The sequence below is a fragment of the Monocercomonoides exilis genome (assembly GCF_001643675.1).
Source record: "Monocercomonoides exilis strain PA203 chromosome Unknown scaffold1-2713096, whole genome shotgun sequence".
Taxonomy (NCBI): Eukaryota; Preaxostyla; order Oxymonadida; family Polymastigidae; genus Monocercomonoides; species Monocercomonoides exilis.
Genome location: NW_027150546.1, coordinates 232,929 through 249,828, shown reverse-complemented (window position 1 = coordinate 249,828; position 16,900 = coordinate 232,929). Strand labels below are relative to the sequence as shown.

The window sequence follows — 16,900 nt, the reverse complement described above, 5'->3', positions numbered from 1 at the left end:
TTTTGTAAAGATTCTTGGAGAATCTTTGTATCCAAATGGCATTCCGTTGAAACAGTAGTAATTTTCGTTGAATTCGAACGCAAGAAACGGCTTGAAGTTGTCGTCCACTTTCACTAAATAGTAGGCCTGGCTTAGGTCTAAAGTTGTTGCATAATCTCCTCTTGTTATAATTCGTTCTAGTGACCTGTAATCCTCCAGTTTGAAATGGATTGACTTCGTTGCATTGTTCAACGCTCTGCAATCGATAATTTGTCTCCATCCCCCTTGTTTTTTCTTTATCACAAACACTGGATTTAAATGTTTCACCTTTCTTTTCTGTATTTTTTGTATTATGTTCGTTTCGAGCTGATTCTGGATCAGCTTTGCCATCGCTTTGGTTGCTTCCCCTGATTGATGGGGGCTGTATGTTTCCATTTTTGAGTTTAGTAATTTCTCCCTGGCTATCCTGTTTTTCCAAATTGGAATGACGCCTCTTTTTACCAACTTCTCTCCATCTATCATTCTCCACGCTTCTCGAAAATATTCCGTTCTTCCTCCAACAATTGAAGGTGACTGGCTTAGTTGGTTCCCGTTCCCCTGGATCGCGTTTGAGAAGGACTTCTGCGGTATGTATTTGAGGTTTTTCTCCCTGCCCACGACCGGGGACCCGAACGAAAAAACCGAGGGCGTTGGTAGCTTTCATGTTTTCCATATCTGCTTTTGCCAAAGGATTTGGAATTAAATGAGAACGAAGTCCATCTTTTCGCTGTTGATTGTGAGGTTTTCCTGACCTCTTCCAATAAATCACTTTGCCTTTTCGTTAGGAGCGGTGATGCTGAATCCTCTTTCATTCTCGCTGCTTCGGTAAATCCAAATCTCGCTTGGATGCGAGCGTTTCTGGCTTCTTTCAAGGCTTGTGCAAGCAGTAAACATGCTTGCGCTACGGCACTCTGAGCTTCATCATCTTTTGTTTTCGTATGGGCAAATAAAATAAGTTTCATTGCGGGGTAAAGAAACGTCTCACATCTTTCTCCTGCTTGATCTAAGGCGTCTTTGTACGGACTGGTAGTCCTTACAAAAGGTGGAGGCGCATTAGGGAGGAAAGGGGATAAGTCTTCTGTCTTCAACGAAGCAACCAAGTCATTTATCTCCTGTTCCGGTAATGGAAGATCATATAACGATAATTCCGGTGCTCTACCAAATATTTTAAGAAACGAATTTTCCAGTGTAATTTCTTCTTCTTTTTCTTCGCCAAGGGTGGTAGAAGGTGGGGAGAGTGAGGATGAAATAGAAGAAGGTTGGGAAGCGGAAAAGGGTCCGGGAAATGTCGGAAACCCGCTTGTTGGACCACCAGGCAGCGCAGCTGCGCTCGGTTCGGCCGCAAGTCCTGTTCCCAGAGGATTGTTAGGGATCATCATTTTTAGATCAGTGATCGTGACTGACCCTTAAGTGATGATCTCTCGTAAATAGAAGAGAAGGAAGTGAGAGAATGTTTTCTTTTAAATCAAAGTGCTTGCGCTTTGATTAATGGTGATACAAGTTCAAGTTCATACATCATTACAATTATAAAGCAAGAAAATAATACGCCCGCGTTAGTGGCAGGAGTGAATGAATTTGATAAAAACGTTTCATTAATGATCCAAGGAAAACAAAGTGGAAATGGGACTCCTGAGTTAGTGGAAATAAATTGTACATCCACTGAGGAAAATGGTGATACTGGTTCAAGCAAGGACCTGTTTACTTGTAAGCAAAATGTGACATTCAAGTACCTGAAGTTTATATATCCGTTATCACTTGGAAATGCATCTAATGATGGAAGCACATTGGCTATTATTCGATTGGTTGCAAATTCAGGGGGATCAACTCAAGTGTTGTCTGATCTTTCATTCAAGACAACAAAATCATCTTTCCTCTCACCTAATCTGACAATTAGCACTTGTCATTTCGAACGCCCAGAAACAGGTGTTGCAAGTATACATCTAGTGAAAGTGGAAGCAGGTGAATTCAACATGGAGGCAGTATCTTGTAAGGATGAAACCAATATTGCAAAGTTTTCAGCCACTCCGTTTTTGTTTGAGGGAGCAACAAAAGTTACATTGATTGCATCGACATTGAGTAACATAGAGTCGAGTGCAAGTGCAGTGGTGAAGATTGTGGGAAATGATAGTGAGAAGATTGAAGTCAATGTCCATGGGTGTACATTTGCCAATTGCATATCAACAGAAAATGGAACTAATGCCACAAGTGGAGCATTGTATGTTGAAAGTGATCAATCAGATAGCAAATTTAATATTTCAGAAAGTTCACGAATTTCAAATGCAACAACAACATTTAAATCATGTGAATGTGCCAATGGGAAATCAGGTGGGATATATCTGAAGATGACAAAAATTGATAGTGCAGAAAAACTGATATGGTCTGAGGAAGATAAATTGACAGTTAGAGGGTGCAAAGCTGGTTCAGATAAACAGACATTTTTGTATTTGGAAGTGCCTGATGACAAGTTCAAGGAAATTGCCGAAAAGATGAAAAAGAAATTCGCTAAAAATTATGTGGAAGGAACAAATGACTGGTTTGTTGCAGCTAAGGGAACAAACAATGATGATATTGATTTTACTGCAGTATATTTTGATCCACATGAGGCATATGTTCAAAGTGGAGGAAATGATGACACAGCAGATGGAACAAAAACAAAACCATTTAAAACAATAAAAAAAGCTTATGAATTATTTGCAGATTCAAAAGGATCTGGAGAATTTTCCATTAAAATTATGAAAAACGAATCTGGCCAAGCAGTTACAGGGGAAGCTATTACATTCTCAAAAGAGACAGGAATAACGATAGAAGGAGTGGTAGAAGCAGAGGAAAATGCAAACGAAGCTGAGACTAAAGTTGAGATTGATTGTAGCAATGTATCTGAAAAGGATTTATTCACCTGTCAAAAGACAGTGACATTCAAGAATTTGATATTCGATTTCAAATCAACACCTGGACAAGTAACAGATCAATCTGAAGGAAATGAAGGACCATATGCTTTGATTCACGCTGATTCAGAATCAACATCTATTGAAATTGACACTTGTGATTTTAAGCAAACAACACCAGCTGCTCATTCAGATGGGATGCTTTCAAATACAGAGGAAGAAATAAAATTTCATCTTGTGAAAGTGAGTGCAGGAACATTGACAATGAATAATGTCGAATGCACTTCGGAGAACGAAGTGAAATTTTCAGAAACACCATTTTTGGCTGATGGAACAACAACAGCAGTGACAGATGTTTCATTAACATCATTGAATCTGAAGAAGATTACATCAAAAGATAGTGCTGTTATGAAAATTGTTGGCAAAACAGACACAGCTATTTCAGTGAAATTGGACGCATGCTCATTCACAGAATGCAAATCGGAAGATGCAACAACAGAAACATGTGGAGCACTTTATGTGAAGAGCGAACATGCAGAAAGTACATTCTCTATTGGAAACACTGGTAAAACAACATTTGAAAATTGCACATGTTCAAAAGGGAAATCAGGAGCAATATGTCTGGAAATGACAGCAATAACCAAAGCAGATGAACTGACATGGCCAGAAACAGGAGATAATTTGGTTTTCACAAGTTGCAAGGTTGAAGAGGCAGATACAATTTCTAATGCTGAAAAGAACACAGGATTATATTTGGATGTGCCAGTCAGCCTTCACAGAGATATGGCAATAGCGATGAAGCAAAGCTTTGCATCTGGATACAAGAAAGGAATGAATAAAAACAATGTTATTGCAAAAGGAGCAGAAGATAACACTGAAGTTGATTTCACAGAAGTGTATTTTGATCCTAATACAAATGTGTATGTGAGTGCTACAGCAGACAATGATAGCAATGATGGATTGAGCTATGAAAAGCCAAAGAAAAAGCTGAATTCAGCATACAATTTGCTTGGAGAGGGTGTTGGAGGAGAAAAGTTCAAGATCAACATCATCAAAACAGAAAATGCACACCAAGCTGCAGCTGTTACACTTGAGAAATTTTCATTGATAACGATCGTGGGCGTAACCAAAGCTAATGAAGAAGAATCAGAAACAGAAGTGGAGATCGATTGCAATGTTGAATCAGACAGTCATTTGTTCACATGCAAGAGTGAAGTTGAGTTCAGAGGAATTTCCTTCATTTTCCCATTGTCATTGGATAAGACAAAGGAATCAAATGCCGATCCACATTCATTGATTGTTGCAGGTGGTGCAGGTGCTGAGCTGAGTATTGTGAACTGCAAATTTGTGAGACCAGAACCAGATGCACCCAGTAATGATGAAGAAATCGCCATAATCCATCTTGTAAAAGTGACAGAAGGAGAACTTACAATGAGTGGAGTTGAATGCAAGGGCAATAATGAAGTGAAATTCCAAGAATCGTTGTTTGTTATTAGCGAATCCTCTTCAGTCAAATTTGATACAGTTGAGATCAACAAAGTGAGTGTGACAGATGGAGCAGTAATCAACATTCTAGACGCCGCTGATAAAGCTTCGACTGTTAAAATAGAAGGGTTGACCATGAATGAAGTGAAATCATCGAAGGGATTGTCTGCAGGTGTTATGATCAAGATGGCTGATAATGGTTCAAAAGTGGAAATGGGAAGAGAAAAGAAATGTTCATTCAAATCGTGCGAAGCAGCAAGTGGAAAGGCAGGAGCTATTCTCATTGAAGTGAAAGATGCGGTTGGTAATTTGAAACTTCCGGGTGAAGGCAAACTTGAGTTAGGTGACAACAAAGGGAAAGATTCATCGGTGGCATCACTGTGCATCATTGCTCCAGACTTTGATAAGTTCAGCCAACAGAAAGACTCCTTTGAGTTTGCAAAGGATTACAACGATAACAACAAAGGATGGGTTGTGGGGGCAAAAGAAGAAGGCGGTGATCTTGAAGATGTGTATGAGAAATACCTGAAGCACAAAGAACCGAAAGATGAGCCAGAACCAGAAAGGAAGAAGTCAAATGCGGGAACTGTGGTTGCTATTGTTGTTCCTATTGTGGTTGTGGTGATTGTGGTGGTTGTTGTGATTATTGCAATTGTTGTTGTCAGGAAGAAAAGGTCTCGGAGCAACTAAAAAATGGAGGAGTGAAATCAATAATTGTTGTTGATGCATATTGACAAAGAAAAGTTACATGCTTATTGTTTTTTCTATTTTGATTTTATTCATAAGTTAAACCAGTTAAGCTGATGTTTTGTATTTTTATTGATATGCTTGTTTGTTGTCACCAAATGAGCAATATTTTCAATTTTTCCTTCTTTAGTTATCTTTTCTTTTGCTTTTTTTATTTTCTAGTTTTATTATATATTACATTTTCTGGCGCAATGCCATACACTATTTTCATCGTTGAGGCTGTTATCAGTCTCGATAAATATATTAGGATATAATTTGTGTATATTTTGGAATATTCAAGTAGGTCAAATTGTGAACAAGATCGAGAACTTGTGTTATTGTTTCATTTTTGAAATAGTCCTTCACTATTCTTTAAAAACAGTTGATCATATTAGAATGTTGATACTGAATATTAAAAAGAATATAACATTAGATTAATATATTTCCAAAAAAATATAAAGATGAAATAAAGAGTGGTGATGGAGTGAAAGAAGATAAAGAATAAGAAAAAGATGATGATGATAATTGTATTGATATATCCATTTTAATCTCTCTTATATCTTTTTGTGTTTTGTATTCTTTTGATTCTCTTGCTTTGTGTGTTTGGAATAGAATCTGCTTATCTTTATCATTTCCATTGTTATTTATTGTTTCATTTGAATACAACATGTTTTTGCTACTATTCCACATATTCTTTACACTTCTTCATTTTGAAAGAGATAAATGACAAAAATCACGACTTTTTGAATTAAATATAGAATGAGATTGAAAAAGTGAAGGGAAAAGAAGCAGCAAATAAGAACAGGTGGAAAAGGAAGAGAACAAAGCGAAACAAAAAAGATATTGTTGTTATCGTTGTTGCATATGCATTTGATTCATATCATCGCAAATGATACGAGGTATGTCATCTTTCTCATTATTTTCCTTGTCAGAATCGTGATTATTCACATTGCAATATGACAGAGATGGATGGTTATGACTTTTCGCATTTGTGGTAGAAGAAGAGAAGCAAGAATGCTATATATGGAGATACAGGCTAGTGGAAGACATACAATGTTGCATTCAGTCAAATTTACCCATTCATTTTCCATTTCTCTTCTTCTTCAATAAGTTTATGAATCATTCAGAAATTATTGGAGAAAAAAAAAGTTTGAAGAGAAAACTATTGTGTTGCCAATTCAAAATTTTGCTTTTTATCCATCGAATTTTGTATGTTGTGGCATTAGGATCACATCAGGTTAGACAGTGGCATTATAAGTTCATTTTTGGTAGATTTGTTTTCTTCGAAAAAGCATGCGCATAATGCATTTTTTCATTCCAAAGGGAGATAATAAACAAATCGGTGAAAGCTGAAAACAAATAAAGAGTAATACTTGTTTAAGCAATTTTTGAGATATTATAACAAAAACAGTCAAAACTGGAAATAATCACGTAGAATATAATCGCATTCTTTCAATGTTACATTTTTCGATGCACTGACATTTTTGATTTAGTTTTCCATCATTTTCCGTCACATATAATCACATGGCTGTAAATATATGGGTGATTATTTTTGATATCATATCTTTTTTCGGGGTTTTGATTTTTTAAAGATTGAAAGTTGGCAAGTTACAAGTATATGGACCATCGATAAAATAATTTTTATATATTTTTAATGAAACAAAATGGAATATTAATTTATTTAAAATAAGTTATTTTTGTCGAAAAAGTGTTTTTAACAATTTTCCATTTTTCTTTTGATCAATCCCATAACATTTTCTTGTTTTTAACAGATTTGAAATTTTTGTTTATTTTTCGAAAAAATCTTTCTTCGATCTTTAATGTGCTTTGGATAAAACAAGAATTTATTGATAGAACGCAGTGAGACAGGTTTTGCTCCGAAATAATGAGTTTGATCTTAAATTATGGGTGGTTTGAGTGAAAAACTTCGCCCTCCCAAATGACGTGGAAAAAAGGGCGAGATGAAAAAACAAAACAATAGCATTAAAAATTAATAATAATAATAAAATAAAATAATGCATTGTCCGCTTCACTTCACCACCGACTTCGCCTTTTGCCATGGTCTCGAAGACCAGAGGGCAGGGGGCATACCCCTCGGAGCTCTCACCTGCAGGCTGTGCAGGGATCCGGTGAGGCGAGTGTTCTGTTCGGAGCAGAAAGAAAAACCACTCTCGCTTTCGCGAGGCGTGGAAAAGAAAACTGCGTGTATTATGCTCTGCCTCCCGCTCTTCTGCTGCATCAGCAGAGCAACCCCAATCATCACACACTGCATATTTAATATTCAATTCTTCTCTGTAAAAACAATACTAATCTTGTAATGGAGTAGGATCATGCTTGAACTTTTTATTTGTTTCCATGTTTCTTTAAACAGGTTCTAGGTGCACTTGATATCTCTGGACGGATTATCTCTTTCTATCTCCTCTGCTATCTCGCCACTTTTTTCTCGTCCTATTCTTCACCCTGTGTTTCTCTCTCATCTCGCACCCAGCCGCTCTGAGTCTCTCCATCCGCGTTAGTATTATTTCGGAGCAAAACCTGTCTCACTGCGTTCTATCAATTCGCAATAGAGCGAATATCCGAACGCAAGGAGCAGGTTTGCTCCTCAATAATGAGTTTTGAAAACCCTCGTTCTCTTCTCTCCTCTGATCTTAAACCCTCTTGCCTAGCACTTTGTCGTGCGGCGGATGAACAGAGGGACTGCGGATGAAGGTGCGGCCTCTATTCCTACTCCCTCCCCCTCTTGCGCTGTTTTCGGGGGGTTCTCGATCGGGTCTTCCGTACTTGAGCGGGCATAATAATTTGTCCTATGCTTCTCTCTCCGCGTTTCCTCCGATCGGTCTCGAGTTTCTTCTGCAAGGCAGGTTGTCTGCCCTCCGCCAGCTCCATGATGCTGCGGGGAATTATGGACGGTGTCTCATCACCCCTGGTGGGTTGTGTTATATCGTCCTCATGATGCGAACTCTTCTCTCGAGTCGGCCCTCGTCTCTTCGAATTCTTTCTCTCGCTCGTCTCCGCTTCTCCCCCGGATTGTGATGTTTCTTTAGGTAATTCCTTAGTTTCAGATTCTGTATTCTCATTTGAAATTTCTTTTCCTTTGCTGTCCTTCTCCGACTTTCCTCCCTTCTCTGCCAGGGGTACTGGGCCACCGATTGTCTCCAGGATCCATCTCGTGTCCTGAACTGGTAACACGGTGTAATACTCCTGGGCTACTCTAGAGCCTGGCGCCCATCTCGCGTACGCATTGATTGCTTTCCAATCTGCAGCTTGTTGTCTTGCTAAGTGCGTTATCACAGCGTGTCTTATCGAGTACGCGGTAAATGTGTCGGGTATTCCGTTCTCTCTCAGGACAGCCACTAGTTCTTCCTTAATCCTCTGCAAATTTGCAGGTTGCCTCTCTCTGATATCGAACCAAACATGTTCGTCTCTAAGGGTTGTCTTTGTATAATCCATCCAGCGTTGGAGCGCTACAACCGCATCGATACGTGGGTTTGGATGCTTATTTATAATAACCTTAACAGTCTCTCCCCCTGATGTCTTTGTTTGTACTTGTGTCTGGACTAGATTCTCTTTAAATATCGTTGTCCCTCTTCTCATCCTCTCCAGCTCTGCTGGTCTTAACGCACCAAATATCATAGTTAAAATGAGAGCCCTCCTCTGGAGGGTCTGTGGGTCTTTCATATCGTGAGTGGCTTCTGCCCATTTCGTGATGATTGTCAAGTCCCACATCGATTTGTATCGATTGCCTCTTCTTGGTTTCTCCCCCACATAGGTTTTAAGAAATATCTCTATGTCTTTCACGTCAACCTTAGTCTTTCTGAAGAGGTTAATAGAATCCAGCACCTTCCGTACTGTCTGATTTATCACTCCACTTGAGAGGTTTGTATTCGAGAGTGTTTCGATGAACTCTGCCATAATCCATTTTGCATCTTTCGTTGTGAGGGGGTCAGTGTCATCCATACTCTCTCTATCTAGAAATTGCTTGAATCTTCTCAGCGCTCTCCACGTATCTCTCTCACTCTTCTGATTTCTAAGTATTGCTGCTGCTATGTCTTTTGCTCCAACGTGTTCTCCCCATGTTAAGAAGAGGTCTCTCCCCTGAATATTCTCTTCTCCAGTATAACGCTTATTTCCTCTCCTGGGGGTAATTTCCAGCCTTCCCTTCTCATCTTCATTCCTGGTATCATGCACTCCTGAAAGGTCCCCAGGGTCTTTGTCAAATGCCCAGGCTGCAGTAGCGGGGTCCAGGTCTGCCCCCGCCAGGCTGGCAGAATCAGAATCGTCAGATTCCTCTGAGCTTCGTTCATCTTCTCTTTCAGGTTCCGTCCAATGTTTCTCAGGAACGGGTGGACTAGGACTATGTCGTCTTCTGCTGTTCTTTTCTCTCTCTTCCTTCTCATGGAGGATAGTCTCCAAGTACTTCCGCAGGGCACCGGCGCAATCTGTTCTGAAATTGTATCTAGTGTTCTCGGTGCGATTGTCTGTAATATCTCTGCGACTTTCTCCCCCTTCAGTGCATAGTCCGGCTTCTTCGCCATCCGGCTGAGTGCATCTGCTTCCGTGTTCTGCTCTCCCGGGAGATGTTCCGTCTGTATTGTCAAGTCCAGGCTGTTCAGTTTCTTCTCCAATGCTCTCAGTGTTGGGATGAGCGATGGCGCTCCCCTTTTCTTCTGGATTGTCCATCTCGTGGACATGTTGTCTGTCTTCAGACGAATATGATCTATCTTCTGTTCTTTCAGCCATGCTCCTTTCCTTTCCAAAGTCCTCAACACTGCTCTGGACTCCTTCTCGTTTATCGCTTATGCGCTCTCCTGGAGGGTCCAACTCCCGTGGACATATATCTTCTCCTCTTTGTTCTCTGTTGGTATTGTCAATACTGCACCCCATCCCAGCTCTGAAGCGTCCGTTGTTAGCTCTGCTGGTCTGTTCCTTCTCTTCAGACTCCTTGGTCTGTTCTCTCGCAGAGTTTTCCTCCAATGTGTTAGTTCTCCTAACATCATTGGGTTGGGTATCACCTTTCCATTCCAGCCTCCGCGGGCTATTGCATGCCTCAGTACGTATTGCATGCGTTTCATCCACAGGCTCGCTGGTGGGTGTTGTAACCTCACAAAATTCAGCCTCCCGAGGAGGGCTGCTAGGTCCTTCGTCTTTTGTCTCCTCCTCTTCTTTGCATGTGCTATCCACTTTCGCACATCCTCCAGGAGCAGCACTCTCTTCCTCTCTTGGAGCGTCACTTCCATCTTCTCTGAATTCCAACTCCATCCCAAAAACTCCACGCTCCTTGCGGGTTCCAAATTCAGCTTCTCCTCCGACAGTATCCAGCCCATATTTCTCAGGAACTGGGCTATCTCCTGTGAGATCGATCTCAATGCAACCCTGTCTGGGTGCATGAGGAGGATGTCGTCCAGATATATCACCAGCTTTACCTTCCAATGTTCTCTGATATATGACGCTGCCCGTCTCATTATCTTCGTGAATACTCTGGGCGCGTCCTTTGCTCCAAATGGCATCCCCACGTAAGTGTAGCATTGCTTTTGGAAGCTGAAGCACAGAAAGGGACTGAACTGCTCGTCCACTTTGACATGTTGATAAGCACTTGATATGTCGAGCGTAGTCATCCAATCGTTCTCCTCCAGGAGTTCCACAACTGTCTCCTGGGAATCCATCTTGAAGTGTTTCCCTAGCACTTCCTCGTTTAAAATTCTGCAATCCAGAATCTTCCTCCACTTTCCGTTCTTCTTCCGGACCATAAATGTCGGGTTGAACCACTTTACCTCCGACTCCTGTATGGGTTTCACCACTCCTTCTTTCAATTCCTCCTCTAAGAGGGATAAATAATTGTTTGTCATCTCTGTTGTTCCCCGAAACTCTTGTCTGTGTTTTTTCTCCTCGAGTGAGATTGGGGATTGGGGATCTTTCCATCGGGCTTTTATACCACGGCTCACTAGTTTGTCTCCCCCAATCTTCCTCCACTCGTTCAGCCTGTTCACTAGTCTCCCAGGAAGTGGCTCCTTCGGTGGTCCCACTGCTACGCAACTCCCCACTTCTGGTGTCTTTTGACCAGTCTGGATCTGTGCGGTCTCTTTCCCTTCGAGAGTATCTGCCGCAGCTATCTTCCAGCTCTCCTCCAGGACGCTCCCAATTAGGGACTCGATAACAGTCCCAGAAGCTCTCAAGGCTCTCTTCACTACCTCCCTCTCGGGTTCCTGATCGTTCATCTGTACTGTCCCGTGGGGATATACGGAGTCTTCCTCTGTGTTTACTCTCCCTGTTCCCATCTCGCGATCTATCGAGCTTTCTATCTCTATCCTCTTCTTTCGGTCGGAAGGGCTCAGTGCCCCTTCGTTGCTCTCGCAGACTTCCAAGGGTTCCTCCCCTGTGATCGTCTGTCGATCGATTGGGACCTCCCGTAGTACTGTCATTCCCTTGAGCTCTGACAGCATCATGTCCGTTCCTGTCTCGCGGCGAAGCGCGGCTCTCTCTTCTCTCTCTGTCTCGCGGCGAAGCGCGGCTCTCTTCTCTCTCTATCTCGCGGCAAAGCGCGGCTCTCTCTTCTCTCTCTATCTCGCGGCAAAGCGCGGCTCTCTCTTCTCTCTCTATCTCGCGGCAAAGCGCGGCTCTCTTCACGCCCACTGGCTCGTTCCAGAAGCTGTTCCTGCTGCTGATTCTCCCTGTATCCTCGGGGAGCTGGAGGAAGGGGTACTATGAACAAGGGCGCTCTCCCAGCTGTTGCTGGGGCCTGTTGTGGTCGAGCTTGTGTTGACCTCCTTCTCTGTTTGAAATTTGAGAAGCTCCCTTCGAAACCTTGCTTCTGGAATTGTCTGTAGGCAAAACCTTGAGCGTTTCTGCCTGTGCTGTACTTTCCTGGGCGCAAGCCCCTGACTGGGGCGGGTCCGAAGGTTGTGGAAGAAACGGGGGATGCTCCGTACCCTGAAGCATCCCCCCCTGGACGAAAAAAGCTGGTGCTATCCACTAATCTCCTAAAACTCTCTGGGATGTCCTTGGACATTCCCCCGTCCAGAAAACACTTCACATTCTCCCAGTATGACTGGGGAATAACTTCTAATAGATTAATCCGGCTAATACAGTCTGCTATAAGGGCGTACGCGCAAAAGAGCCCCCTCAGTCGCTCTTTCCCTTCTTCCTCTAGGCGCGTCTTTTTCAATTCTCTTGTAGTGAGGGCTGCAATCGCCTTCGCGGCTTCAAACCCCGATTCCAGGGCGGGCTGAAGCAGCTCGATAACCCGAGCGGCTTCTGGAGAGTCTTTTCTTCCCTCAGCAGTAACCCCCGTCACTGCTAAGGCGTTCCAACTGATGTCAGTGTGTCTTGTAAAAAAGTTCTTCTCCGTCTCCGGGATAAAGGTGTTCAGGATATCATCATTTATTCTGATAGATCCGGCTTTGCAAAAGTCCATGAATCTCTTCAGTTCTCCTGCTTGTCTCCTAGGCGTTAACCATTCGTCTGGGAAAATTCCCAAGAAATCTTCGGATCTATCTTGCTCTTCTTCCCGCTTTTCTGAGTTTTCGGAGTCGCTCTCGCTTGTTTCTACATCGTCCCATTTCTTCATCTGGTTACGTCCGTGACTGCCCCTCAATCGCTGTCTGTGTCTTTTCTTTGCAATCATCTCTGTGTCATCAGATTCGGACTCAGATTCGCTTGATCTCGATAGAGATCTTCCTCTTGGTCGTTCCCTCTTCGTCTTTCTCATTGGTAATATTCCTACTGCTCCCGAGCGGCTCGGAACTGCTCGGCTTCTCGCCATTTCCTCAATCAAATTTTCTACTCTTGAAAGTCTAATTGCAAGATCAAATCCTCTGTCCTCGCTGTCACTGGTTTCCATTCTAACAGGATCTTGTGTCATTATTGCTGCGGACAATGGTGTTTAACAAAGGTTTATTTGTTAGCGAAGTTTGATCTTAAACCACCCATAATTTAAGATCAAACTCATTATTGAGGAGCAAACCTGCTCCTTGCGTTCGGATATTCGCTCTATTGCGAATAATGCTTTTTATTACATAAATCGTAGAACGAAGAATCCGCTTTGCTTATTAACAGCGTTGTTCATTTTTATATTGCCTCTAGTTATGATTACGGAGAAGGAAAGAAGAAATGCACAATTTCATTTGAAGCGGAGGAAGATAATATTGCTTTATTGATGGAGAACTTTTCGTAAAATGGAGCAGTTGAGCTATTTTGATGGAGATTCAGAGAACAACTATGAACGAAGAAATGGCACAAGAATGTGTGGAAATTTTTGTGAATGTTTTGGAAAGATTGAAAGAAAAGAATGAAGAAGAAGAAGAAGAGGAAGAAAAAGAAAGAAGGAAAGAGCTGAAAAGGAAAATGTTTAACTAGATGGAAGAAGGATACGAAGATTGCATCATTGGGCTGTGCCGTTTCATTTGTCACGGTTTTTATGGAGAATTACAATTGATAAATGATTATCCATATTATTTTGTGTATTTATAATTTATCTGCATTAACATTCACTTGATCTTTTTTTAATGATATTTCGTGCAGAAAACTCATTTGTTCTGGAAACAAAGGAATTCTAATGTGCAAAATTAGATAAAAGTGCTTTTTCAAAGAATACCAATACTTTTCAAGAAAGATGAACATTTGTTTTAAAGTATATAATTTATAATAAGAAATAAGTAAAATCAACAGGAAAAGAATCAAATTTGTTGTATTTTTTTATTAATTTTGAGAAAGAATAAAATAATAAAATAAAATAAAAAATTTTTCACAAAAGCAACTAAAAAACAACAAAAAAATCCAAAACTCTTTCAATAATAAGCATCTCTGCTTTCAAATCTGAAATTGTCATTTCGAAATAATGGAGAATTAGGAAAACAGGTAGTTATTTCACAGCTCTGCTGATTTTTGAGTTACAAAGTGAAATGCATCTGATTTCTTCAGATATTCACAAAATAATCACAAACATTCAACGATAAACCACAATCATAATAACTTTAAAAAAACCCTTAAGCTTCATGAAAACTTGTGGTAATATCTTCGTATCCTTCTTCTTCCATCTTCTCAAATATTCTTCTTTTCAGCTCTTCTCTTTTCACCTCTTCCATTTCATCTTTCTCCTTAACTTTAAATCTCCAATAAAATTTCTGAAAAAAATGTAAAGCATTCATATGCCATCTTGTAATCCAATGTTGGTTGCTGAATCTCTTCCAAAACAACATCAACAGCTCCACTCTCCAGCAAGTCATCAACTTGCAAGCCTTTGCTTTTCGCTGCATATCTCAAGGAATAAATGCATTGATTGTTTATATCTCTGTAATTATCCTTCGCTGCTCCATATATCAGTACAATGCTGTTGATGATCCCAATAGATTCTTCATTCTTCACTCGACAACTTTGAAAATAAATCGCGAATGTTTCAATCCATCTTGTCAAAATAACCTCTTCTTTCGTTTCTTCTTTGCTCATTTCCTCTTTTTTCTTCCAATCCACACACTTTGACAGATCTTCGATTTCTCTTCTTGCTTCTCTCGCAAAATGCAATTCATTTGTGCTAACTTCATCAAAGCTTTTGTCGTTGTAAAATCTGTGTAACAAAAAACCCAAGCAGACAAATAGGTGAGTTGAGTCAGGTTGTAATATTCCTGATTAAATTTCAAAATTTCCGTCATTTCCTTCATATTAAGCTCTTCAATCACAATGTAATAAAAACATGAAATAAATCAATAATGAAAAAAATGATATAGACTTGCACACACGTAATAATTGTCAATGTTCCTAAAAGTCAATAAAGCCATTTCCACATCCTTTTGAACCTCCTCCCCTTCTTCTTTCTTCAATGTGACTTTCAGATCGCATCGCACACAAATGTGAAGCATTTCAGTTTTGAAGATGTAACGAAAGGACATATAACATTCACAAAGATCTGAATAAATATTTTCACTTTTTTTCCTCTTTTTTCTTATCTTCATCGATAATCATCTTTTTTAATCTATCGCTCAACGAAGATCTTCTTAATCCTTAACGATAAATACTTTTCAGCACATTGCAATATCCTATATGCTTCAGCAACAAAATGACATTCTCCAAAGACAGTTTCTTTTCTTCAATCAATTTGTCCATTTTGTTGAATGTTTCTTCGTTGATAATGGATTCGAGTCCATTAAAATTCATTTCATCAACTATTTCATTCATTTCCTCTATTTTCTGTTTCTTCTCGGCTCCAGTGAATTGTTCCAATTGGAAAGTTTCTCTGAAAAAATTGAAAAATCAAAAAAGAAAAAAGAAGCATTTATTTATTTTATCATTCGTTTCTAATAAATTCTGGCATACCCAGAAATATTATTTTGTTTTAAAGAAACTACAAAATTGCAAAATTAATCTAAAACAATTAATAAATTCATTTTTGTATAATCGTGGTGCAATAGAATCAAAAGAATTAAAAATACCAAATCAAAATTTTTTAAATAACACTGGAGTCTAAACCTCTTTTGCCATCTATTATTTTTGCATCAGAACAAACAAATCTTTATATTAAAAAATATTCTTTTGTTGGAGTAAATTAATAAGGCTGGCAAACCTATAATTTTATAAGTGATGATTTTTGATTGGTGATTTGCTGCAGCCAGAACATGTTTGAGCTGCTTAGGCACACAGCCACAGATGCACCCATGCGAGTTATAGCATTTCAGAAGAACAGGGATTTTGCTTGCGGAGTGAGGAGCGAGTGGCTATTTGCATCGATTGCTTGCGAAAAGTGAGTTAGTGGAGGAAGTTGCATGAAATATGAACATTGTTATTTAACGCAAAACATATGATGCAACACCAGATGCAATATTTTGAATGAAAAATAATTTAAGCAAGATGCAGAAAAAGCGAGGAGAATAACCGAAAGATTGAATTGAGCAGCTTGTTCATTTTGTGGGAAATTCAGCGCACTTGGCATATTTTTTGCGCAGGACATGTTTTGCGTGATTTTTTGGGGGAAGGTTGATTTTGTGGAAAAGGAAAGGGAATTGAGGGGTTGGACAATGAAGGAAGCGAACAGAGCGAAACACTCAGCAGGCCTCAACAACAAACACATTGCCATTAACGCGAAGCCCTTTGGAAAACTATCAGCAAAGACTTGACGTTGTGTAAGTCTTTGAAAAGGAGTTAATTTGGAGAATATGTGTTTTCATTTGGAATCATGGCCAACTTCACAATGGATTCTCTGTGTTCGATGAAGTTCTATGCCAGCCATTTATTGTCCAGTTATCTGAATTTTTTATGTGAAGGTGAGACGCAATTTTGGAGAACAAGAAAACTTGCTGGGCTGATTATTTCGAGTGCATTGGAGATGGGAAAATATTTTAAGGATAAAAAAATGGTTTGACTCTTTTTATTTCATTCATTTTTCTTTTAAGTGTTTTTTGAATGAATACAGATTGGACATGAACAGGAATACCACAAAGAGAAAAGCCATTTTTTCCTTTTTGAAAAGAATCAGAAGTTTTGAGAATGTTCTTATTTGGATTGCATTCAACAATAACATTTGTGACTTCTGCCATCTGACTTGCGTGCTGCATAACATGACAATGCTTGACATGATCTTGAAAAAGAAGAAGCAGTTTATTTGGCATTTTTGTTGAGAATGTTTTGCAGTTGCGACTCTTTTGTCGGAGCACATGAGCTGGCTGAGCATTCACATCCAGAACGCATTCAGTTTTTTCTATCTCGCAACATGACTTGGAAAAGCTGGCATCTTCTATTTTTCTTCATTTTCTTCTTCTTCTTCTTCCTCCTCTTCCTCTTCCTCTTCCATTTCTCCTCCT

The 16,900-nt window shown here is 39.9% G+C and overlaps 4 protein-coding genes across 4 annotated transcripts; 1 reads left to right on the top strand and 3 right to left on the bottom strand.

Annotated features, from left to right (window-relative positions):
- Window positions 1-352: 352 nt before the first annotated feature.
- Window positions 353-1,419, bottom strand: MONOS_18519 (uncharacterized protein). The gene has a single exon (XM_067871545.1). It carries the CDS (start codon window positions 1,395-1,397, stop codon window positions 558-560), a length of 840 nt encoding a protein of 279 aa, XP_067736129.1. The 5' UTR covers window positions 1,398-1,419; the 3' UTR covers window positions 353-557.
- A 2,111-nt stretch (window positions 1,420-3,530) lies between these two features.
- MONOS_15154c1 (uncharacterized protein) lies at window positions 3,531-5,078 on the top strand (the record flags this gene model as incomplete). Its single annotated transcript, XM_067868014.1, has 1 exon — window positions 3,531-5,078. One exon carries the CDS (start codon window positions 3,531-3,533, stop codon window positions 5,076-5,078), a length of 1,548 nt encoding a protein of 515 aa, XP_067736128.1.
- A 2,760-nt stretch (window positions 5,079-7,838) lies between these two features.
- MONOS_15153p2 (uncharacterized protein) lies at window positions 7,839-11,557 on the bottom strand (the record flags this gene model as incomplete). The annotated part of the gene is made up of 3 exons (XM_067868013.1): window positions 7,839-9,375; window positions 9,994-10,932; window positions 10,980-11,557. 3 exons carry the CDS (start codon window positions 11,555-11,557, stop codon window positions 7,839-7,841), a joined length of 3,054 nt encoding a protein of 1,017 aa, XP_067736127.1.
- A 177-nt stretch (window positions 11,558-11,734) lies between these two features.
- On the bottom strand, window positions 11,735-12,951 carry MONOS_15153p1 (uncharacterized protein; the record flags this gene model as incomplete). Its single annotated transcript, XM_067868012.1, has 2 exons — window positions 11,735-11,883; window positions 11,946-12,951. The coding sequence occupies 2 exons, from the start codon at window positions 12,949-12,951 to the stop codon at window positions 11,735-11,737; spliced, it is 1,155 nt and encodes a 384-aa protein (XP_067736126.1).
- Window positions 12,952-16,900: the final 3,949 nt, after the last annotated feature.